The 25645-nt window shown below is 36.9% G+C and overlaps 1 protein-coding gene across 2 annotated transcripts in view; it reads right to left on the reverse strand.

Moving 5' to 3' along the window:
- The window catches only part of nck2b (NCK adaptor protein 2b), a 43523-nt gene extending 18112 nt beyond the window's left edge, over positions 1–25411 (reverse strand). The window contains exons 1-2 of one of the 2 annotated variants that reach the window (XM_079627601.1): positions 24935–25411; positions 695–936 (exon numbers count right to left, since the gene is read on the reverse strand). In XM_079627601.1, coding sequence (XP_079483727.1) covers positions 695–920 — 226 coding nt within the window. In that variant the 5' untranslated portion in view covers positions 921–936; positions 24935–25411. Of the gene's footprint in view, positions 1–694; positions 937–2335; positions 2547–24934 lie in introns of those variants that run through there. The other variant, XM_079627602.1, reaches the window with a different exon arrangement.
- Between the last annotated feature and the right edge of the window lie 234 nt (positions 25412–25645).

Genomic DNA, 25645 nt, shown 5'->3' on the forward strand with positions numbered 1-25645 from the left:
ATGTTTTCTATTTTAATATTTTTAAAAATGTAATTTATTCATTTGATGGCAAAGCTGAATTTTAAGCATCATTACTAGTTTTCAGTGCCACATGATCCTTCAGAAATCATTCCAATATGCTGATTTGGTGCTCAGATAACATTTCTTATTATTATTATCAATGTTGAAAATAGTCAAAACAGTGATACTTTTCAGAATTCTTTGAGGTACAGAAAGTTCATAAGAACAGAATTTTGCTTGAATTAGATTTTTTCTGTCTTTACTGTAACTTTTGATCAATGTAACGCATGATCCTTGCAAAATAAGGTACTAATTACAAAAAAATAATTAAAAAAAATGGTTGAAACAAGAATACTAGAGGTGTGCATCTTCACTTGCCTTATTTTTTACATTTATGCATGATCTTTTCATAATAAACAAAACCGAAACATCAGACGCAAGTACTTCGACACGCACAACTTCTCTATTAATATATAATAAGAGTAGACTACTTTATTTATAATAACACAGCAGATCAATATGTCTTATTGGCCTATAGTAAAAAAATAGATTCTTTTGTAAAAATTATTATATTCCACAGCTCTAATGAATACACAATATTTCTAAGCATGTGCTTTAAATCAGACACTCTTACTTGCCATTGTGTCAGGATATTACAAATAAATGAATAAGTCTAAATAAACAAGTCTCTTACCAAGTGTATCTTTGAGGTTTTTCACCAGAGAACCTTTCTTCAGACTGTTTTTGCGTTCAACGTAATTGGAAGGAACAAACCCCGTTCTGTTGGATGCATTTCGCACTCGCCACCACGTTTTTGAGTCATCGAGAAGCCACAAGCGCTCATTTTTCCTAATGTCAAGTTCCTGGTCTTGTTGTGCCGTATAGTCCCACTTGGCAATAACAATCGCCTCCTCTGACATCTTTCATGGAGTCCCTCTGAAATATAAATAAAAGAAGAAATTAGAATCCTCATCCAGCCAAATGACTTTTAATATACTAATGGAGAGTGTCCTGGAATCATGAACAGCCATGCAGATTTTGGGAACTAGTGTGCAGCTCTGCTCTGTACAGGCTATCCCTAGACACTGAGCAGCAACCGCAGGAGTGACAGGACGGATCAAGAGCCCTGCTAGCCTGGAGGTAAAGCTGGTTTCTAAATGAACCGCTCTAAACGTGCAAGTCTCTCTCTCTTCCTCTCACACACTCCCCACGAACAGCAGCCTTGGCCCTCAAACAGCTTTTAAAGCCTCCCCTTTTCACCAAACTATCTTAAACACAGTCAATTATTCAGCAGATACAATGAAAGAGAGAAAAAAAGAGGGATATTGAAAGAAAAGAAGAAAGTCAATAATCGTTTTAGAATGCTATAAGGAATTAATTAAACAAATCCATGTGAACATACTGGGCAACCTACACATTATGAGCAGGGTGAATAAAGAAAATAAATAGTATTTCATAATAGCTAGCAACATAACTATAAGAAACAGAAAGAGAAAACAAAAGACAAGGAAATATAGCTTTAAAGCATTAGCTCATCAAAAACTGAAAATTCTGTCCTCATGCCGTTCCAAATACTTTTATTTTAATATTCTCTCATTGCTTTTGTCCATCCATTGAAAGTCAACATGATCAACATTATCAATCTTTAAAAAGTACATAAAGATATAGTAAAAATAAAAAAAATAATCCATACATGCGTCTACGAATCCTCTGAAGAAACACTATATCTATATGAAGAACGGATTTTAAATTAGGTTTTTATTTATATACAAAACATTAATGAACGCACATACATAGAGCACATCAAATATGGTAAATGGAAGCTCAAATATGCATGCTTAATGCATGGGAAGAAAAACCTCATTGGTTCTTGTGCATCAAGCATGAACTTGTGAGGTAAATAAGTGAAAAGTTTGAGAGTAAAATGGAAGAATTTTCAATTTTGTGTCAACTATCCATTTAAAGAAATAAACCCATGAAATACAGATGTGTTTTGTAGCTTTTAAAACATTATCAAAACAGTAATTAAAATAATTGAGCAAGTAACAAATATCTGTATCAGAACCTGCCAATAGTTATTTGATTAAATCTGTATTGGCCAAAAAAAAAAAGTAAAATCCTATCAGTGGATATTTTCCAGGTTAATAAATTAAGAATTAATAAATTAAAAATTTTATATCTTGCAATACACAATTTTGACCAATTAAAATGCTCTCTTTAATAAGTATATGTGCCTCGCTTTAACACCACCTGCCATTGATTAACAACAAATCACGGTTAATAACTTAAAGGGATAGTTCACCCAAAAATAAAAATTACCCCGTGATTTACTCACCCTCGAGCCATACTAGGTGTCCTGGCTCTTCCAAGCTTTATAATGCCAGTGAATGACCGGTTTCTGTTTTGAAGTCCATAAAGTGCATCCATCCATGATAAAAGTGCCCCACACAGCTTGGGTGTTTAATAAAGGCCTTCTGAAGTGAAGCGATGCGTTCGAGTAAGAAAAATATCCACATTTAAAACTTTATCGACTCTAATAACTAGCTTCCGGCAGACGGCCTACGCAAGTCGACTTGCGCCAAAAGAGTAACACTTGACGATGCATGACTTAGGATGTGTTAGTGTGAATAGGTTTAAACAAACAGGGTAACAAACTCAAGCTCCTCCTTGTTTTGCTCTATCCTCTGCACTCCCACGTTTGTCAATGCGTCAGGTCAAGGGTCACTCTTTCGTCCTTTATTAACACCCCAGAGTCGTGTGGATTACTTTTATCATGGATGGGTGCACTTTTATGGACTTTAAAAGAGAAACCGGCAATTCACTGCCATTATAAAGCTTGGAAGAGCCAGGACATTTTTTTTATATAACTCCGATTGTATTCGTCTGAAAAAAATAATGTCATATACACCTAGGATAGCTTGAGGGTGAGTAAATAATGGGCTATTTTCATTTTTGGGTGAACTAGGCTATCCCTTTAACTATAGCCTATTGGCCCAAACTTCCCCTTTCAATAAGAAAAACATTAACACATGACATCAACCTGTGCTTCCTTGTCAAGCTATTTCTTTAAAAACAAGGACTGAAGAATTCCCTCAGACTTCCTCGTATGTGTGTGTGCGTTTGAGAGAGTGTGTCAGAGAAAAGACTTTATAGGACCATGATGACACTGTGTGACACTGCTGCTTCCTGCTCCGGGGACACACTCAATACGTTGTTGTCCGATTCCTCTGACAGCTGCCACACACAAACACAGATGCAGGCTGAGCAGCGAACAGTGGACACTTTATGATCCTGTACACCAACACTAGCCACTTCATCATTAAACAGCCCCGTGCCTGCCTTATGTGACAGCAGGCTACCTCATTCATAACGCCAGCACAAAATGACCAAATGCAAGTGTGTTAAAGCGGGCCGACCGTAACGCCACAAATTACAGGTCTTGTTAACTACTCTCAGATATAAAATGACAGCTTACAAAAGACAGCAAACCTCAGGTATGACTATAAACCGCTACTTTAGAAGTTTAAGAGCTAACAAGCACAACAGTCTCCTTCCAAAACCACTGCCAGATCTTCATGTTCCACTCTCTCCCATTCCCAGTGGAGTAGGGAAACCGGTCAACTCACAGATAAAGCTGTCATATGTGTCAACAACACCGGGTCGATACAATTACAATGACTGCCTGACAGCAAGCATTTTAAACAGCAAGGGATAAAATCTCCTCCTCTTCGATAAACAAGCATGTTGTCTCCTAGATCTTTCCATTCCTTGTGTGGTGTTGAAAGAGATATCTGCCCTCACAGTGGAAAACTTTTTTTTTTTCTGACACCTGTCAAACTGGGGTAAACAGAGGACACTTCTAGCTTACAAAGCAGCGTTTTATCCCTGTTACTTACCCATGGTGCTAAGCTCATACAGTCAAATTGTCTAAAATCATAATCTGGTTATGCAACATGATTATGGATCCAAAATCCACTTTTTAAAAGCATACACATTAAAGTGGAGGGAATAAAAATCAATCTCCATTTCCACTAAATGACAGCGCTATAAGGACTAGGAAGGGCAGGGCTATACAAATAAGCACATGACTTCAAATGGTGTTAGTACATACCTACTATTTTGCAAATCATTTTGAATTATTTGTTCAGTTTCCTGCATGCACCGACTCGTCTGAAGTGGTTTCTCATGAGTCGTAACAGGAAATTTAAGAAATCAGCAAATGCATCCTATTGTTTGCCAGTGATGAAGATCTTTATTAGTTGATTACATGCGCCTGCAGAAATATTAATTTGATTACATTTTGAAGAACAGATGGAAGATGATTTATTTGATTGGTAGTGTTCAGAGCGCGAGCACATGAAGTGTTTTCACTCCATCTCTGTGTCAGTGGTTCCCTTTACTTGCCTTTGAACACAAAACTCTGCAGGTTCACTTTATTTTGACATAAATAATCCAAATGTAGCTGTATACGTTATTATACAAAGCAAAGGACATGCAATAATATTGTGGCTACAGAAATGACAGAATTATCCTTGTGTTTGTTGAAAAGACAACGAATTATGATAATATAATAATTTAAATATTATCTTAACATGTTTTTGTATTGAGTAGTTTTTTTTCATTTGATACTCTCACTCAAGTAACTATTAAAATTATTACTTTTACTTTGAGTAAATATTTCTATATAAGTACTTGTACTTTTACTTGAGTAGTTGTTGGATACTCAACCCACATCATAACCCTTTTTATTAATTAAAAAACATAAGAAATGCTTTGCCATTTAAAATTGTACATGATATACAGCTCCCCACCTCTCTAAGTCAGCTTACAGTGGCCATTATTATGTCTATTTGTGCAGCAGTACGTTTTAAATTCTCAAAGTAAAAGCTCAGTAGTGATTCAGTTTTGTTCCCATAGAGGCACCGCAAGAGCATCAATATCTAGTTTGACTCATTTTGAAATTCCTACCAGTGTTAACCCCAAACCTTGGTATTTATGCAGGATGGTTCAAGGGAACTGTCCTTATTTCATTTCACTCCTAAAAGAGTTGAAAAAGGCAAAATAAAATAAGAACGCTAGGCTACAGTGTGCCAAAATCAATGTGCAAGTAGTGATGCTCTAAAAAAATGTTTTTTTTACTGAATCTGACATTTAAGGTTTCATTTAGCCAAAAACCAAAAATAAACTCTTTTTCTACTCCAATTTTTTTGTTGAAATATGTCTGTAATAAAAATGTACTTTCATGACTGATTTATTCAAACATGCAGAAATAATAAATAAATCAAGACATTAATAATGAATAATCAAGACATAACTGACAGGTTAATTGAAAATATAATAAATATGCATTTACAGTGCATACATTTAACAAAATGCTTCACTCCAGTTTTTTTTTCTAGTTAACTAATGTTGAGCTGTGGATACAATGTTATTTTTGAGGTAAATGTGACATTATGTAATATTGTTTACAAGCTGTTTTACTGATATATTTCCACAGTTGAACATTAAGCAATGCTACAACAACATTGGTTTGAATTTGTGAAAAAATTGAGACATTGACAGCTGAGAATTTGTTTCATATCAAAGGTAGCAAAGCACAAGACATATTTTGAATGTAACACTAAAAGACAGATATTGCATGACAATTGCTATGGGTTCATCAAAATGAAGAAATTGATATTGTCAACAACCCAGCCATGGCATCCACACAGCTGTTTACCTGTTGTAGCTCATCCACATTGTGTTCACAAAATAGACTCTGACAGTCAAAAAGCACCACAGGAAAAGCGCTAATTAAATGCCACAGTTTTGGTCAATGATTTTGGCCTTGCAAAACTATTTGCTATTCCAGTTGAATATTTTTGGTTGCCTCACTGTACCATCATGTAAGTATTTCCCTAATGTATCCAGGAGCAGATCCAGAGATGCTATGGAAGCTTTGGTTTCGCTAGTTTTCAGCAGATGTCTCTCAAAGCGACAGCTGGAAGATGCAATCAGACGAACAACTCAAGAGCACTTGACTTTCCGCCAACAGAAGCGTGCGCCAGTCTCACAGTTTCAGGAATCAAAGAAGCTCTCCAACAAACGACCGTGCATCTCATTCACCTCTAAATACCTTCTCTTTAAATCTCTTTATAGAGTAACTGCTGAACACAAAAAGCACTTTGCATTGAACTGTGAATTATATAATGTGAAAACACATTAAAAGATGGATTCAGAAGATACAAGATTAAGCAACAAGAGATGGAGAGTTTCACTGTCCTCATCCATTTGCTTAGTAAATTACCATAGCGTGTATTGAATAGCCGCCAAATTCTGCTTTAGAAGAGAGAGAGAGAGAGAGAGAGAGAGAGAGAGAGGGATAGATACAGGCACAGAAAGATGCTTTTCAGATGACAATGCTCTCAGATACCAGTACATCTGTAATACTCTCACACAAACACAAAACATACACACTAATAACACACTAATCCAGCTCAGTCAGTATTCTTCATTACCATAAAGAGATTGACAGCATTAAATCGGCTCACGTTTATGATAAACGCAAGTCGATTCAATGCTCTCAGTCTCTTTATCCCTTTATCATACTTTAACAACTATTCCAAGAAATATTTGTCAAAATGGGGGGGGGGGTTGACCTCTTATATGTATATTTGTGTGAGTTAATAACCATAACTAGTGTCTCTGGATTATTTTCTTCAGCATTTAGGCGGTGAAGTTGAACTATGTGACTGTGCACTCTTGTAACCCAGTTGCTGGGAAAGCCTTGACCCTGAGGTGAAGAAGGGATGAAGAGAGAGGAAGGGGCTAGTGAGGCCACATGGGCCAGCTGTGACCCACAGGAAGTCAGAAATGTGACTTTAAAGTTATAGTTCAGCCAAGAATGAAAATTCTGTCATCATTTACTCATCAGTACATTTCGGCCAATCCGTATGACTTCCTGTTTTTCCATGAAATGTGAAAGGGGCTGTTCTAAAAAATGCTCAAGCTGCTCTTAATGAACAGGGAATGAGGACTTAATGGCCCCAGGTCCCAGAAATGGAGAAAATCTAGATAAAATACATAGAAAGTAGTCCATTTGAAACCATACAATACCTTTGTTTAAGAAATGGGCTACCTCTTAAAACATAATTTGTTTAAAATTTTCAGCAAATAGTGACTTAATTTTGTATAGCTTTAAAATGCTTGGAATATAGTGCACACATCATATGGGCCAATTTTAGACTACTGTTCAAAAGTTTGGGGTCAGTAAGATAAATAGTTTCTTATGCTCACCAAGGCTGCATTTACTTGATCAAAGATGCAGTACATCTATTGTGAAATATTGTAACCATTTAAAATAACTGTTTTATATTTTAAGATATACTATACGTAATTTATTCCTGTGATGGCAAAGCTGAATTATAAGCATTCATTACTCCAGTCTTACGTTGCACATGACAGAAATCATTCTAATGTTGATTTGGTGCTCCAGAAACAAACATTTCTTATTAACAAGATGTTCTGCTTAATTTTTTTTTGTGGAAACTGATAAAACATTTTCTGTATTCTTTGAAAAATAGACAGTTAAAAAAAAAATTTACCTGAAATATTAATATTTTGTAATAGTCTAATTGTCTACTGTCACTAATTAATTTAAAGCTTCCAAATAAAACTATAGTATTACATTCATACAAAAATTTAATATGGTAATGTATGGTAATTTTTTGAGCTTGATAGCCTCTAGTCGCTGTGTAGCTTGTGCTGTATATAAAAAAAAACATGAACATTCGTCAAATTCTTCTATACTTTTTTTGTCCCACGCAATAAAGAAATTTATTGAGAAAATTACGATGACAATTTTTATTTTGGGGTGAATTATCGGAAAGAGATCAGCTAGTATATTTGGTTTAGCACTGCAGTTTTCCTTGTTAGCAGAAAGGAAATATCAACTAAGTCATGTAGAATGGAAATGGATGATACCAAGAAGCTTTTCTCTGCTCTACAATTTTCACTGAAAATAATTTCAACTATAAAGTGCTGCCTATTAGTACAAACACAACAGCTAGACAGAAGAAATTACTGCTGGCTAGATCCATATCTTTGACAAACATAAGCTGGAGTGCTCTGGTTTGCCCTGACACATTATTGCAGCTGAGGAGAAAGACAGATTGGGCTTATTATCGACTTTCAAGACCACAACAGCATATTGTTAAAAGAGACAAATGAGCTGTAAACTTCCTATTCCCATTTCAAGCCTAATATTACAACACACTCACAACCTCTGAGGTTTCAGAGAGTGATCTGTTCAAACCAAGTTTCATTTGTGAGTGTTTCTTGCCATGGTTTGGTTCTCAGACATCAAGCCCGCATACCGCCCACACACACATGATCTGTATTGCAGAATGCACACTAAACTGGAAATACTTTTTCGAAGAAAAAAAAAAGTCTAAATCTGATTGGCTGGCATCTACAGGATTTCAGTGCGCAGCGTCCAGCAATCATTGTTGGTCCACCAATGAAACCTTGATCCAAGACTGCAGCCAATGAGTATTCCAGAAGAGCAACTAAACACTGGATTTGAAGTAAAAAAAAAAAAACATGTATATAAAAGTTTTTTTTGTGTCTAAGGTCAGTGGAATCGCTAGATTTACTGGGTCTCCTGTACAGTTTGTTGCACTGGGAATTGCATTCATGTCCCCCTGTACAGTGTACACAATCCCTCTTTTCCTCACACTATAGTTGACACTGACAGGGCCAGAATTAAAAAATTTCAGTACTGACTCGGTACCAAAGTCTGTACTTTTTGACAACTCTACACTGCAAACTTCTGCTGCTGTGTGAAAATAGCCTTTGTGACATTTAAAGTCCTGACACATTTTAGTTGAGAAATCACTGGTCTTTCACAGTATCTCAGTCTCAGTCTCACCCTGCCTTAGCCTTCTCATCTCTTTCTCACTGTATTGCACTCTGCACTCTTTTTACTTCTTGCACTCTGTCTCTCTCTACCACTGTCCCCTTTCCAAATTCCCACGGTTTTAATGCACGAGGGATGTAAAATCTGCTTCCCCAGTTTAATACTTGACTGCGTCCCAATCTGGTAGTTCTAACCGCAGATCCCTTAAGGTCCAGCTGCAGTGTCTTGGCGCCAGTGTCGTTCACATCCTGATGTATCACGCAGGTGCACACAACAGCCTTGCAGCGTTGCACTAACAGGAAACTAAAAAGATGACTGACACGACAGTACCATCCAGAATGCTTAGAGGAGTGAGAAAGAGAGCACTTTAAATCTGTCACAATCTCTAAGCAACTGCACCAGAGGAAAACTTATTTATGAGGAACTCAGACCACACGTGCTTGGCATTCAGATTACAAACAGCTGTCAAGAATCAATTTTCTGTTTGTCTGCCGCCTCTAATGCTTCATTACTTTATAGTTGTATATGGGATACAATTGATTGATATGAAGGGTTTGCTTGTATAAAAAAGCTAAATGGCTACTGCTGTTCCCTTTTAGTTGTTTGCCTGTCAACAAGGTGTCCTGTGAAAATTGTGAAAGTCGACATGTGCGAAATGTGAAAGTCGACAGTTTCCCAAATTTTCATATGAATGGTTTAAAAACAGCCATACACAGAAAAGTTTCCTAAATGCATCCCACTTTCTAAATTGCAGTTTATCCAAAATTGAAAAATGTGAATTAATATGAATACATTTTTCAGTTATGTAATTATTATTAAACAGTTTCTCATTTTCACATATAATAATTTAAGCATTTTTTGATTGTCTATTTAATCTTTACATTTTAATAAACAATGTCAGATTATTTTATTCACTAGATTTCACCGCAGGTATTGCCTTTATAAATCCTGATTTGCTCCTCACTTTTGCGGTAGGATAAAATCTGTGAAATTTAGGATCATATCCAATCACATGTTCGTTTCATAAACGAAGGCCCCTGCTTATCTCAGTGAAATCAGAGTTGTGGATTACTTTGAGTTCAAGTTTGTTTGCGTTCGTTTCTACTTTTTTCCAATTAGGAATAGAGAATTCTGATTTTCCATGTTGAATAGAAAGCAGCATATCTCCACTTCTATTGCCATGTATAAATAAATCTTTCCACTGTGCATGCTAAGAAAACTATAACCAAAACACAGGAATGTGGAAGGATAAATGCACATTTATAGCGAGAGACTAAAAACCTCCCAGACATGGAAATGTGCTATAAAAATGGACAATAATACATGCAATTTTAGTTAAGAAAGAGATATTCCCTTTTATATTATAGGGACCATAAAAAGTCAACTATTTGGGGACTATAAAATAAAATACGCAAAAAAAGATGACAAAAACATGTATTGGCACACTCCACGAACAATCCTGTCCTCATCTATGATGAGTTGAAAAATCTCAAACTTGAAAAAGGTTTGTCAATCACTATGAAAAATATAAGCCTGCCCTGCACTCATTTTACAGATGGCACATTTATAATATACTTTGTAGTTGATCTGCATTATTTGCTTCCAGAAAAAGAGTAATTGTGATGTTATTTTTTGTTAATTACAAAAGAGAGCACTGGCATCTTATTAGTGAAAGAATGGAAATATGAAACACTCTCTCCCATACTCCATGAGGTACTAACTAGCTACAACATCCTTTACTTGCTTTGGTGAGAAGCGAACATTCTGTTAAATGTGCCGACACATTTACTGTTGTTCGCCAAATTTTAACGGGAAAGATCCAGTCATTTCAATAGGAATCCGCACGATTGGGAATTTCATGTGAGGGCGAAGGAGAGTGTGAGAGAAACCTTTACCTTCAAGAAAGTGAAAGAAAAAAATAACGGCATAAAAGGAAAAGGACGGCGGAGAAATTGACTGCTCTTTCTTGGCATTAGTGTTTACCTCTCTATTCAAGTCACTCATTTCCACAGCTTGAAGTTACTCAAGAGTGTCTTGTTAAATTAGACACTGCCAAGAACCTTCCCTTCTCTCTCTCTCTGACTCACTTGCTGATCATTACAGTGGAAAAGTTCCACCAAATTATTTGCCACTGAATGCTTTTAAATTAAAACTACTAAATGCAAGGAAATTCACATTAGTTACCATCAAATTTGTTTATGGAATATAGTGGGACAAATGCATATCAATAATATAGTATTTATTATAAAATATTTTCATGTGCCCTCATAATCAAAATAACTTCCTCCCATATACCGCCCTACAACTATTCTTGTTCGAGGAGCAGTTTCACTCTGATATACATCACAATAGGGAAGGAAAGATCATCGCAACTTCCGCTTCATGCCAACTTTATGTAGCGTCGAGTGAAACGCCTCTCTAGAGAGCAAAATAGAAAAAGAAGGTCTTAGTAAATCTATATTTCCAGTGAAAATTTGTGAATGAATCTTAAGTAAACTAATCATTGTCATCTTTGCACAGGGTCAATTTATTTCTCCAAAAAGTATCCCTCTTTTGAAACACGACTGCTTTTCTGCCTTTAAAGAATGGCAATAGCACAATATATAGTTGTTCTTGAACTAATTGAATAAATTGTGACATCTCAGTTGCAAAGGAGGATCTGCCGACCGACTGAATGTTTGTTCAATTCGGCAAGCAAATAAGGGTGTGGAAGAATGACGAATGATAATAACTAGGTAATCAAAATGAGAAAAATGTAATTACAATTTTTTTCTATAGCTGGATTAAAGAAAAATAGCTTTATAATTCAGCTTTAATTTGCGTAAACAGTCTATTTTGAGTTTCTTAGCAGATTTGTCGACATGCACATTTTAATAAACAATAATGTGACTTGTTTCGGTCATCTGTTTGACTGTTGTTTGTGTTTTGAGCGAGTTCATTGAATCCTTCAGTCAGTCACACCTGCTGACATACTGCAATCTGCAGAAATGAACAGAATCAGTGAATGAATCTTTTTGTTGAACCGATTCAGATCACTGGGATGAACACTGACCAGCTAAAGTCAGTCAAAACACTGACTTGCTACAAAATACAAAATGGTATTTTTAAAAGGTTTTTTTATACCATTTAGCAGTGCGATTAAGAATGAAAATTTTGAATGGTTTTAGATACTTGTTCTTTGTTTTTTTATGTCTGCTTTGTCCACGGAATGTGTTCAGAATGCATTGGAACTGACTGTCTTGTGTCTATGGCAAATGTGGCTTCCTAGACAAAAGCTTGTAGACTAACAAACACATCCCATTCTGATGTATTGTTAGGGGAGAATTAATGTGCAATCTCCTTGCAATTTGCTAAAGCAAACACAACAGCAACAGTGTGAAAGAGCAATTATGTCTTTGTTCAAATGTTTTTTTTTTTCATGTTTGACATTTTGGCTCAACATTTTCTGATACCATTTGCTTTGAAGAAATGCCATTTGAAGAACGTCCATTCCCACATCAAATTGAAAAGCATTTGGGGATTAAAGGTATCATAATGATATAACTGACATGGATGGACATTTCAAGCAAAATAGATAGACAATGCCCTCTCTTCGGTCTCCTCTCAAAAAGCATCAAATGGTTAAATGACTCAAGATCATATATGACATATGAATGCAGTCCAATCCGCATGCCTCTTAGCTCCCGGACTGGGACGAAAGCAGATCAATAACCCTGAGGCAGGACATGTTGCCTTCTAACTGCTGGTCACCACAGCCTTCAAACATTGTAGAAAGCAATAGCTTTCTGAACACAGCATAAATTTGAATGTGTATTTGCATGTATGAGTAAATACACAAAGTGTGTGAGTCAGAGATGTTGTGACTGTCGTCACCGCTCTTCTCAGAGAGATGACTAATAAGAACAATCAATTGTAGGTATGTCAGAGGGCCACTGCACCACATGGTTGCGCATTTTAGGTGATGCCACCTTTCGTCAACACGTTTTTCCCATATACGCAGGCAGATAGCCAGATATTCATATATTGTGAGCTGCTGACATTTAGAGCAGTAATTCTTAATTCACCAGACACCACCCAACCAGCCAGGCCAACAAGGAGATGATGTTTGCAACAGTAAATGACATTTGGATTAGTAAATGACTAAAATGTAATCAGACAGGAACACAATTGCGGTCCTATCTAAATTGATACGTTCAATAATCGTTTTGCACTTTTTTAGAACTGCTACATTATGAGAGCTGAAACTAGTGGTTGTGCCAATGGTCATTTGCATCCAAAAAACAAGGTCAAGCTCTGGAGCTTTTAAATGATCCAAACCGATACTGAAAAGGCTTGGGTGGGCAACAAGCAAACAAAAATCAAATCCTTTTTTATGTTTAACACATTTTTCTCAATAAGACCCTATAACAAGCTAAAATTAATAAAAAGACAAAGGCACATTAAATGGCATATTTTGGTGTCCAGTGAACTGAAAATAAAACAGCTCATAATATTAAGTTTAACAATAAATATTTAATTTTAAAATCCTATAAAACGTCTATCCTATTCATAAAAAGTGCCACCAAAAAACATTAAAAAAGCATTAGACTCCACATTAATTGCCTGCTCAGATGTCTTTAAGGATTCCACACACGCTTAATTTTAGCTTTAGTGCTTAACACACATTCTGATGACAAAACATGGTTTGCAGGCTTCCTCCCACTCCTCTGTTTCCTGTGTGATCAGAAATTACATGCGGTTTCATTATTCAGAAAGCTAATAAAAGAACAATTGAGAAGACAAAGTCATGCCATAAAAGCAATGGAGAAGCAGTGGAGCACAGGTTTAAGCATGTTCGTTCAGTAGCTGAAATGGATCTTTTTACTGACGTTTGCGCACGCAACAACAAGTTATTGCATCATGTTTCAAACGGTGATGAGATACTGGCCAAGAAAGCCATTGGAAAATAAACCAATTTAGAAGACGTAAAAAAATAAACAAATGGCCTGAGATCACACAGCAAAGACTTAAAATGGAGACGTGTAAACATTTAGGAAACCGTACAGCATGAGTCACGCAAGTATGAGTTTGACCTAGGGGTGGGCGATATGGCAAAAATATCATATCACGATTTTTTTCAGGAAAATCACGATTCACGATTTTATCACGATTCCTTTTCATGTTGGTTTTACTATTTTGCAAGTGACTGAGCATCACAGCCAAACTAATGTCCCTATTTTAAAAACAAAGCCTTGGGTAACAAAATATAAAATAAAAAAGAATGGCAGACATTTAGGCCAAAGTGGCGAAGATAAAAAATATTTGTCATTGTCTTTGTTATTAAAAATTAAGAACAAAGATACACATACACAACTTAATATACAAATTAAATAAACAGTGCTTTATTTTTTCAGCTACAGGTGTATTTAACAGCATTGAAGAAAGTAATTAAATGAACAAATATGAAAATAAAACACAACATATACTTCACTGTATAAATTTTACATTGATTCTTATTAAAGCTACTATTAAAATTCTCAGTCAAGAGTGAGTGAGATGCTCTTTGTATTTTGTTGTTTTATTAACAGGGATAGTTCTCCCAAAAAATGTTATTCTCTCAAGCCGCTTTAAACCCGAATAAGTCTCCCTCTTCTGTTGAAAATAAAAGTTATTTGGAAGAATGTGGGTAAACAAACAGTTGATGTACCCCAGTGTCTTCCATAATAGTTTTTTCCTACTAATCAATGGGGACCAGCAACCGCCCGGTTAGCCACACTCCTCAAAATATCTTCTTTTGTGTTCAGCACAAGAAATAAATTAATACAGGTTTGGAACAACATTAGAGAGAGTAAATAATGACATAATGTTTATTTTTGTGTAACTGTCCCTTTAAGGACAAGCGGCAGCATGTTTACTATTAGGGCTACTGTCACTTTAAGATCTGCGCGCAACGAGTCACGCGCATTTGACAAGCAGATTTTCATTTTTCTATTGTTCTTTCACTTTAGACATAACCAACTTTGTTTATGTAAACCTTGTGTGTATTTGACAGTATTAGCGCAATAAGACTCGAAAGATAACTTAGTTCAGTAACGGGCGCTGTTAGACAGGCTTTTAGTGCATGCGCGCGTCGGCTGTTTGCGCTCATAAAAGCGCCCGTTAGAACAGCGCATCAGCAGCGAATGACATGTTTAACCGGCAAGGCTTTAAAGTACATGCAAATAATAATTTTTTATGAACTACAGTGTCCCGTTCCTCTGCATTTCATGTGGATATACGTCGTGCTGTACAGTATGTTGAGACGGAGGCTCCAGAAATGCAAACTGATAAAATGGACGATCCTACGATATTTCTTCAAAAGCAGATCGTGGAGACATTTTAATCGTCCACGATCAAAAATCGTAATATCGCACACCCCTAGTTTGACCCTTGAAGAAAATGGCACAAATGGATGAAAAGATGTAATATGCGCAACAAGATTGCCAATTAACATCTAGTGAATTCTTAATGTGAACTAATGAAGACATCAGCTGGCTAAAATAAGCTGGAAAGAGGAACAGCATAATGATTCAAGAGTGGGTAAGGACTCTTCTGGCTCTAGTCTAGTCTAAGACTTTTACAAGTAGGTAAAAATAGAGTGCATGAGGGGGGAAACTAAACATTCAGCAGCAGGGCCAGCTAAACGCTACAACTGAACTACTGGAACTCTTGCAGAGGCAGTGATCAGAACATTACTCATCCATCAAGGTTCCTGCTTGCTTCATTACCACATCATCTTTCTCTCAACTTTGAGGAATTAACATTCCAGCAAGTGTTCAGGCATTTGAGACAGAAACCATATAGATTATATTACCATAGAACATAACAGTGACTGCAAACTTGTTCTGCAGTCTTGGTTCTGGAAGCATTTGACTAATTTTGAAAAAAAAAATTTAAAAAAAGTAAAGAATTCTAAGAAAAAAACGAAATGATCTGAAAACAGTTATGGAAAATGTCCTCCTGAAAAAAGTCCACACTCCTGTTTTTATAGCATCAAATACCTAGCCTAATTAAAATACATCAGCGGGATAAAAAACTAGGTGTAAAAACGTGTGTAATTTTTCAAGTGTAATTTGATTGTTTAGTTTGTCTCACGTCCCATTCGATTATATGGAGAAGGTTTATGATCTATGCTAGATCGAGCATACCCGTTTCTTTTGCAATAGCCTTTGCTGTAACATGGTGTGCCGTGCTGGGCAACGCGGGTAAACGCTACCCGCTCGTTCACTGATCCAATAAGTAAAAAATAAAAATATGTTAAATGTGATTCTGTTGCATAGAACTGAATAAAGGAATAATTAAGCACGGTCTACTCAAATGAGAGTTAGTTGACATGTACAGTTACAAAGTTACTTACTGTACAGTGAACAGAGATCGAAAGGGACCATCCAAATAAAGTGTTACCAATATATTTTCTATATTTCAGTTACTTTCTATAGAATTTTCATTCCGGTGCATCCCTACTACTATGCATCAACACTCACACCACTGATTTAAAAAAAAAAAAAAAAAAAAAAACGTTCACCTATGTACCAGGTGAGAATAAAAATAAAAAACATGAGGAATATTTTCAAAAACTTGTGTTCAGTTGGAATCACTTGAAGTCTGTTTTCTCAATGTTCCAGGAAAGTCAGAAATCAAAAACCAGTCAACATAATTGGCTTCTACATTATCAAGCTTCCTCAAAAGAGGATGAGATGCTTTTGCAGCTGAAAGTAGGTTTGCGCTCATCTCACTGAAAGCAACTAAGGTGATTTTACTTAATAGTGTCATTTAAAGAGTCAGTTGCCTGCCAACACCCAAGACGGAGTGGGGGGGTGGAGAGAGAGAGAGAGAGAGAGACTGTAATTTTGTTTTGACAAGCTGTTTTATGGTCAGACACGACTTCTTTTTTCAATCTCTCCTCATTTCTGAAAGAAACTCTTGCCCTCTACAAACAAAGGTCATATTCTGGAGCATCTCTGCCTGAGGGGTCACACAAACGTACATTTCTAAATTGGCAACATTGAGCTAGGTGCAATCAGAAGTAACAGATTGACCAAGCTGATGATGTCTCCAACACGCCATTGAAGCCTTAGAAGGGTGATGTTTTTTTGTTCTTAGATCACAAAAGAAGTGATTGCAAGTCAAGGTCATTCATGATGGAAACAAACCACTAGGCCTATACCTCTGAATTTGCACAAATGTCATTGACATGCAAAAGTCGTCATAAGTCGGGTCAGAGGTTACTCTTCTGCCGGAAATCGATTCTCTCATGAACGCATGTACGGCCGTTTGCTGGAAGCCAGTTGTTATGTTTCGATATCAATAGAAGTCAGGCCACAGTATTGCACTGAATAACAGGACACCACACCAGTGATTATAGTTTTTAAAAATTTCAAATATGGATATGTTTCTATCAAAAACCCAATGTTTCGCTTTAGAAGGCATTTATTAACCCAGTGGTGTCGTATGGATTACTTTTATAATGGATGGATGCGCTTTTTAGAGCTTCAAAGTCTCAGCACTATTGTTACAAATCTGGGAAGAAATAGGATATGTTTTAATATAACTCCAATTGTGTTTGGCTGAAAGAAGATAGCCATATGCACGTATAGGATGGCTTGAGGGTGAATTAAATGAAAGTAAAAGTAAAGGGTCAAAGTAAAATATGGGATAATTTTCATTTTTGAGTGAACTATTCCTTTAATCTTTGAAACCCATTTTTAATAGTTTGTGTTTTCAGGCCCCCAAAACAGCGTTGTCATGTAAAAGAACGGCCAAAAAGCATAACAAGTTTTCAGTTTTTGGTCGAAACCGGTGTCGTGTAAATGGCCCCTTAGTCAACCAATCTTTCAGGTCGGAGAAAAAAAAACTCCACAGGAATTGCAGAAGTCCCGCAGTTCGTAAAGAACAAATCATTAACACAGCTGGTCTATGGGGTAATTATAGTCAGGCAGGCAATCCAAATGTTCGCATATCCTTCGACCTCAATCATTGATTATCATTTGAAACACGTTAGCTATTTTTACATTGCCCCTCACTCTAATGTTAACCTAGATAAATGTTCGCTATTATTAGGTTGAATATATATATCCAACTATATCCAATTGCTCATTCGTCCGTGAGTGAAAACATGAACACACAAGAGCTGCTTTAGTAGAAAATGAAGTTATTCTGATGAAATGAGACACCAACATGGTTTCTCATGTTTAATATAAAGCTGCTTGATTAAGCAATATATTGTATAAAGGTCTAAATAAATAAACGTGACTTTACTAGAGTGCCGAATTGCAGAGCTTGTGCAAAACATATCCACTTTCCTATGATCAGATGCTTTTCTTGTGCTTTATAAAAAAAATGCTTGTTGTTTTCTCAATTTTTGTTGTGGGCTTATTTTATTATTGAGAGAAAAGCACACATCACACACATATAAGCATCGCTCTTAGATGAACTTCGTTCATCCCCTAAACGAATCGAATGTGAGCATTTGCCCACTCAAGTCGGTTACGACGACGAACTGCAGTCAGGTCGAGACCCCGATGAGGACGAGCATGCAGATGAGCTTCCCTGAGACGGTTTCTGACAGTCTGTGCATAAATTCTTTGGTTATGCAAACCGATTGTTGCTGCAGCTGTCCATGTGGCTGGTCTCAGACGATCTTAGGTGAAGATGCTGGATGGGGAGGTCCTGGGCTGGTGTGGTTACACGTGGTCTGCGGTTATGAGGCCGGTTGTATGTACTGCCAAATTCTCTGAAACGCCTTTGGAGACGGCTTATGGTAGAGAAATGAACATTCAATTCACGAGCAACAGCTCTGGTGGACATTGCTGCAGTCAGCATGCCAATTGCACGCTCCCTTAAAACTTGCGACATCTGTGGCATTGTGCTGTGTGATAAAACTGCACATTTTAGAGTGGCCTTTTATTGTGGCCAGCCTAAGGCACACCTGTGCAATAATCATGCTGTCTAATCAGCATCTTGATATGCCACACCTGTGAGGCGGATGGATTATCTCGGCAAAGGAGAAGTGCTCACTAACACAGATTTAGACAGATTTGTGAACAATATTTGAGAGAAATAGGCCTTTTGTGTATAAAAAGTCTTAGATCTTTGAGTTCAGCTCATGAAAAATGGGGGCAAAAACAAGTGTTTATAATTTAGTTCAGTGTATTTTCAAATAGTGGAAGATGTGGCGCAATGGCCAAAGATCAGAACTATCCGTTTCATAACATTCTTTGCACTGTTAGTCATGTTGGAACAAAGAAGTATACATTGAGAAAACTGTCAACTTCTTATGCACATCAAGTAAAGTCAAAACACACTGACATTGTGTAATCTGCCACTGTCAATTTTACATTACCATGACCTGAGATTTTGAATCTGACATTCAAAATCCGATCAAAGTTAATCAACAACGATCTTTTCCTCTTTCCTTGATGCTATCTTTCTGTTCCAAATATTTTTAGCAGCACAAACAGTACCCAAAGTTAGGTACCTTTCTCAAGGTCTTTTCTGAGATCACTGCTCAGCAGGGGTTCATTCTGGAGATCCAGATGTTTAACAATGCCCTGTCAGAAACAAGGAGTCGCAACTCAAGTACTTTGTCCTCTTCATGGTAACTTTTAACAGAGCCTATTTTTGGAGGGCTTCATACTTTTTCCTGGCACCAATGACAAGCTGTGCACTGATGAAATATTGAGATGCTACATTTTCCCAGACTGTTAATAAAATATGCATCATCCACGCTGAGCTGCAAATTGCTCTGTTCCTGCGCTGCATGAGAGAGAGAGCATAAGACTGTAAAGACAGATTCTTAATGACGCTATTATTTACAGTTACACCAATTCTGTACAAACTGCAACTGAAAATCTAATGTTTTAGCAAGCAGTGTTGGTTAAAGTTACATTTAAAATGTAATGCACTACAATATTGCATTACTCCCTAAAACTATTTGTGTTACTTAATTGCTTTTTATGGAAAGTAAGTAATGCGTTGAGTTACTTTTGCAAAAAAAAAAAAAAAGGCAAATGTAAAGGCCCTTTCACACCAAAAATCAAATGAATAAGCCTCAGGCAGAAGGAAATGCAAATTCACGTCTGTACAGTAGAACGCAGTTCAAACAAACCTTTCAGCTGTATGAAGGTAAAAGAGTAGCAAAACTCGAGAGCACGTATATGTGAATTTGAGAACCTGTACAATAAATATTCGTACTTGTACGTGAACATTTACACTCACAGCTCCAATGTGAAAACCTGTAAAATAAAAATCTGAAGTTGAATGTTGAAATTTGCACTCGCAGACCATAGTCAAACCTGTATTATGAATTTGAAGCTGCAGACAAGTAGTCACAAATGTGTAAAATGCCATTCACAGAAATACAAAGACAGTCACAAACATATAATATATATTTGCATTTATGCTTACATTCACATTCGCAGTACAACCTCAATTAGGGACTTGCAACTTCTCAAATCGGTCACTGCAAATTCAAATTTTGCGCCTTGACTTTTGCTACTCTTTTCGCGATATATTAGGTGCAAAACTAACTTGTGCACTTGCAACTCAGTGGCGGCGAGAGAGAAAGGGGGGCGGGAGCAGGGTGTTCAAAGGAGCCGTTTTATTGGTTGGCGCCAAGCCACTGAAATTGGACTTCTTTGTACGTGATGATGTCACGAAAGCCACCTCCACGTGGATGTTCTGAAATGCTAACATGGCTTAATGACCATTGTCTGTGTGTGCAATTTCCAACATTCAACTTCAGATTTTTCACATTGGAGCTGTGAGTGTAAATGTTCACATACAAGTACAATATTTATTGTACAAGTTCTCAAATTCACATACGTGCTCTCGAGTTTTGCTACTCTTTTACCTTCATCCAGCTGTCCTGCCATTCTGGATTGTGGAAGAAGAAAGTTAAACACTGTGAGTTAAACACAAGAGTGTCCATGTTAAAGAAAATGTTTTATCTTTTTAAAAAGAAGCTTAAAACAAGGCATGTGTGAGACTAGTCATCTAAATACTGCTGCTGCTAGTCAACAAAGGAAATACTACTTTAAATCTTTTTTGCACATTTAGGCTTGTTATGTTATTAGCGAAAATAGCCTTTATACAGTTTAAAGGGGAACCATAAAAATTTTTTTTTACTTTAAAACAACAGATCTATCAATATTCTAATGAATAGAATACCCTTAAATCAGTCGCCACTTGCCAACACATATAAAGTATTTCTTGTGATGTTGCCTGTCATGTGTACAGTTAATTTTCATAAGAAACGTGTTTAAACCCAGACGCGCACGAGCAAACGATGGTAACAAACAATAACTTGTCATGCACTGATTTATGTCAGCTAACTTTTTTTTATGAGGAATTCTTCTTATGATAAGCTATTGAGTTTGTACTTGTTGGCCCAGGACAGTCTATGGATTGTGTGTGTGTGTGTGTGTGTGTGTGTGTGTGTGTGTGTGTGTGTGTGTGTGTGTGTGTGTGTGTGTGTGTGTGTGTGTGTGTGTGTGTGTGTGTGTCTCCTGCATGGTCTAATACTACGGTAAATAAATAAAAGTAAGAAAAAACAATCCAAGGCAAATTGAATTCAAATATTCTTAGGGTTCAGCGTTGGGCCATTATAACCGCTGAGTCGTGTGGACTGCTTCATCATTACATTGAGATCAATAGGAAAGGCTTTAGTTTGAAATGCTGTTTCATGATCAGCAATTAAACTCCCAATGGGGCAGGATTCCAGAGTTCAAACCTGGAGAGAGGATGTTATTTTTGGCAGAGACAAACAGAGACAAGAAACAGCAACAAGCGCATCAGGAGAGAGTGAAAGCATAATTATTTTCACACACTCCCTCGACCAAATTCTATTTACATGACCCAGTTCAGTTTAAAGCCTAATGTATATCATATTTGTTCAATATATTTTGTTAAAATGCACAAATCAATAATGATACATCAGGCATGTTTATTTGTACACTTCAATCGTCGTTGCATTGCATTAACTACATTATATGTTTTTCACCCAAGAATAAAAACTAGGGCTGGGACAATAAATTGATGCATCACGATTCGTGGATCGATTCTGAAATTTTCGGTAAGCATCGCGATTCTCTCCAATCGATCCTGAGTTTAGGTTTTAACAGCAGATGGCAATGCAGGCTAGTTTTTAACCACACACTTTTTTATTTATATTGAAATTAATTATATGAGATTACAATCAATTCTTGCATTTCAGTGGCAACTTATATGGCATCTCTGCAAAAATTTTGGTGGCATTATTGCAAAAACAGATCATTCAAAAGACCTCAAACAACTACAAATAATTCTAACCTTTGAAAATTATTTTATAATGTTTCAATATAGTACACTCACAAAATATATCACAAAATTTGTGAGAGGAGCAGTTGGCCAGAATGGCCACATCCAGAAAAATGAATGGATCTCTATGGGCTTCTCTGGACATATATAATCATTACACATTTTTTCTACAACTGCAATTCCTACATGTTTTTCCCTATCCAGCAGATGGCAGAATTCTGGCCCTAACACCTAGATCAAGGTGTGTATTTTTGCGGTAAATAGGTTTTAAAAAAAAGTAGCATACATCCCCGAAACACAGCATAAACATATAGTTGAGAAGTAATTAATAAAAAATATAACATTTGTTTTATTAAAAATATTTTTTTCTTTATACAATCGCTCTGACAAAGTTTGGGGTCAAAATGACCCCAAAGACCATAAGCGTTTACTGTAGCCTATATGAGGACCAATAGAAGGTTAAATATCATCTTATAAGACATATGCCTATCTGAGAGATATACAGTGACAACAACTAATATGCATTTGTGTATGCAGTCTGCTATAGACCTTATGTAGCCCCGCCCATTTTCAGCACTGCTCTCGATGTATTTGTCTTCTGGATTGAAGATCTTACGGATTTATGAATGAACCGCTTATGACATCCGCTTCAAACATTACAACGCTCATGATAACTCTCATTAACTCGGACTCTTCTTCTGACTTATTTCATGTCATGCTTTACAGGGTTAACGTGCCATTGTAAAAGATTCTGATAAGAGCCACAGCTAATTCAGATTTAAATTAAAACCTGCTTGGAGAGATAATGCGTTTTATTAAAATCCAAAACTGACAAGAGATGGATTATATTACTCCCAATACATGACAAGCACATTAAACTTATGGGACATTTTTACATTTACAAACCATTTTAAAATTGAGCTTCAATCTAATCTGGGAAGGGGAAGTCTTTGAATGGGCTGACTGAACGGCATCCGACCCTGATGCAGAGTGAGAGACGGTACAAATCGCACATCCCCTAATAAGCTGTAGTTGACCAATTTAGCACAGTCATCCTCTGATATTGGTGTAATGCATGTATGACCAACCGGATTTCCACTATCAGCCCACGAATGAAAATACCAAGGGAAATGGTGCCAGCTCATTATTCTTGCCCTGTTCGTAGCAAATGAGAGAACTACAGGGTTTAGAGAAACAGTCCAATTCCTTTATCTCCGGCATGCACAGTCTACAGCAGAGAGAGCCAAGGATGCTCCCTTCCACAGAAATATCACAGGAGGGCAGAGGCGGAGTAACAGAAGCTAAAGAGACAGACAGACATAGGATATTGACCGATATTGTAATTCGATATTCAAACTTTTCTACTTCAACTGTCAGGTCTACCAATCAATTCCATCTGGTGGGTCCCTGAACAACAACACCACCAAGCAATAACATTTACACAAGTGTATGTTCAACAGGAAGCTAGGTCAACTATTTTGGATTTTGGTTCAAAATCGTAAGTTATTTAATAATTTGTGTTGTTTAAATTATTTGACTTTAGGATAACTGCCATTCAATGGATAATTAATTAAAGCTCACCATTTTGTCAAGACCTGTATTGCTTTCTTACATTTGTTGAACACAACAGAAGACATTTTTTTATCCATTAAATCAAAGTCAATGGGGTCCAAAGTTGTATGGGTGCCAATGTTCCTCAAAATGTTTTAGTCATCAAAATGTCATCGCAAACTAAATAAAAATACATACATGTTTTTATGTAGGTTTTGTTTTTACATGCATCATTTTAAGCATGAATTATTTTTTAAGCAATAAGTAGCCTATTTTTAGATGAGCTTGAGACGCCTACCATTTAATAAAAACTGGTTTGTTACGAATAATCACATCGTTTGCACTGAGCAGAACATGTAAATAACAGTTTCAGGAATGTATGCAACATCTTGACACCCAAACAGGTTAACCCAAAATATTATGAAATATTGACAATAAATATTCCATCAAGAAACTGAATCAATTAGTTCTGCATAATATTGGCCACTTAATAATAATTGCTATCAGTATTTGTTCAAGTTAAGTTTTCTCTATCTATTTAAAAAAAAAAAACATTAAAAAGATAACAAACAAACAAAAAACACTTACTAAGAAATATACACTTTTTAACAATTAGGACCCACAGGTAGCCTATTGCCTCCAAGTAGTGATCCAAAAACATACCAGCTGCACCATTCTACGACTGCAGTATTTCTTTGCAAGATTACCCTATCTCATATATTACGATGACAAAAAGAAAGTCTACACTGACCAGTAAAACATGCGCTCTGCGTTGAGACGTTGCACAGTGTCACAGAAAAACAAACAATATCGCAAAAAAGTCAACTGGTCGCGGTACCACCATAGCAGCAGCTAATATGCGCTCTGATTCGCAAGGAAAGATTCGAAGACTCGATTCTTACTGACCTCGCTGCTATTGTACTGACGTGAGCACACAAAAGCTTCATTCAGTAATTAACCAGCGGCAAATTCAGAAAACAAAATCACTGTGTGTGATGACTTAAAGAGTCTTATGTTGGGTTATAAGCGAATTAAAGAACGCTTTCGCTTTTCAGCAAGACTTTTTCCTCTCGAAACCTCTATTGCAGTGAACCACGAAACACCCAATACACCTCCCGTGAAGCTGCCAAACACACGCTCACGCACCAACTTTATGCGCTCGTCGTTCTTTACCTTTACAGGTTGCCTCTGGACAGATCGGGGGGAAACGAGGGGATGCGGGTGGAATCGGACGTTCGGTGTGGGTGCATGCAGAAGAGGGCGATGGAAATCCCGTTCAGAGTGCTTGTCGTTGTCCTCCTAGTCCTTCGTTCGCAGGCCCTTTAGGAACTCCACCGCAGCGTTCTCGCGCTTTCTCTCTCTCTCTCTCTCTCTCTCTCTCTCTCTCTCTCTCTGCTGGCTGCAGCTCAACCAGCGCTCGATGACGTCACCGCTGCCAGGGCTGGACTGCCCAGGGCGAGCACCGTTCGTGATTCAAAAGCGAAAGGCAATATAGCCTACAATATTCACATACATTGTCAACTTAATTGTTTGTCATGTGTACTAAAAAACAAGTGAGATCAGACACAGACTCATAATAAAAACCAACCCAGGGGACCCCCAGTATTATATTCAATGTCACAATATGAGGTAAATCCGACTGTTGGGGGCGGGGCGGGGCGGGGTGGGAGTGGCACTATATGTAGGGAATTATTTTAGATTTAGATTAATGGTGTTATAACTGATTATTGGCCTAAATGGAATAATTTCAAACAAGTGTCCAAAAACGTTAAAATAAATAAATAAATCTCTTTTTTTGCCCCCCTAGGCTAGTCGCAAAAATTAAAATTATGAGCTGCATATGACATTCTTCTTTCAGACGAATACAATCGGAGTTTGACACAA

This window comes from Phoxinus phoxinus (assembly GCF_949152265.1).
Source record: "Phoxinus phoxinus genome assembly, chromosome: 11".
Classification (NCBI taxonomy): Eukaryota; Metazoa; Chordata; class Actinopteri; order Cypriniformes; family Leuciscidae; genus Phoxinus; species Phoxinus phoxinus.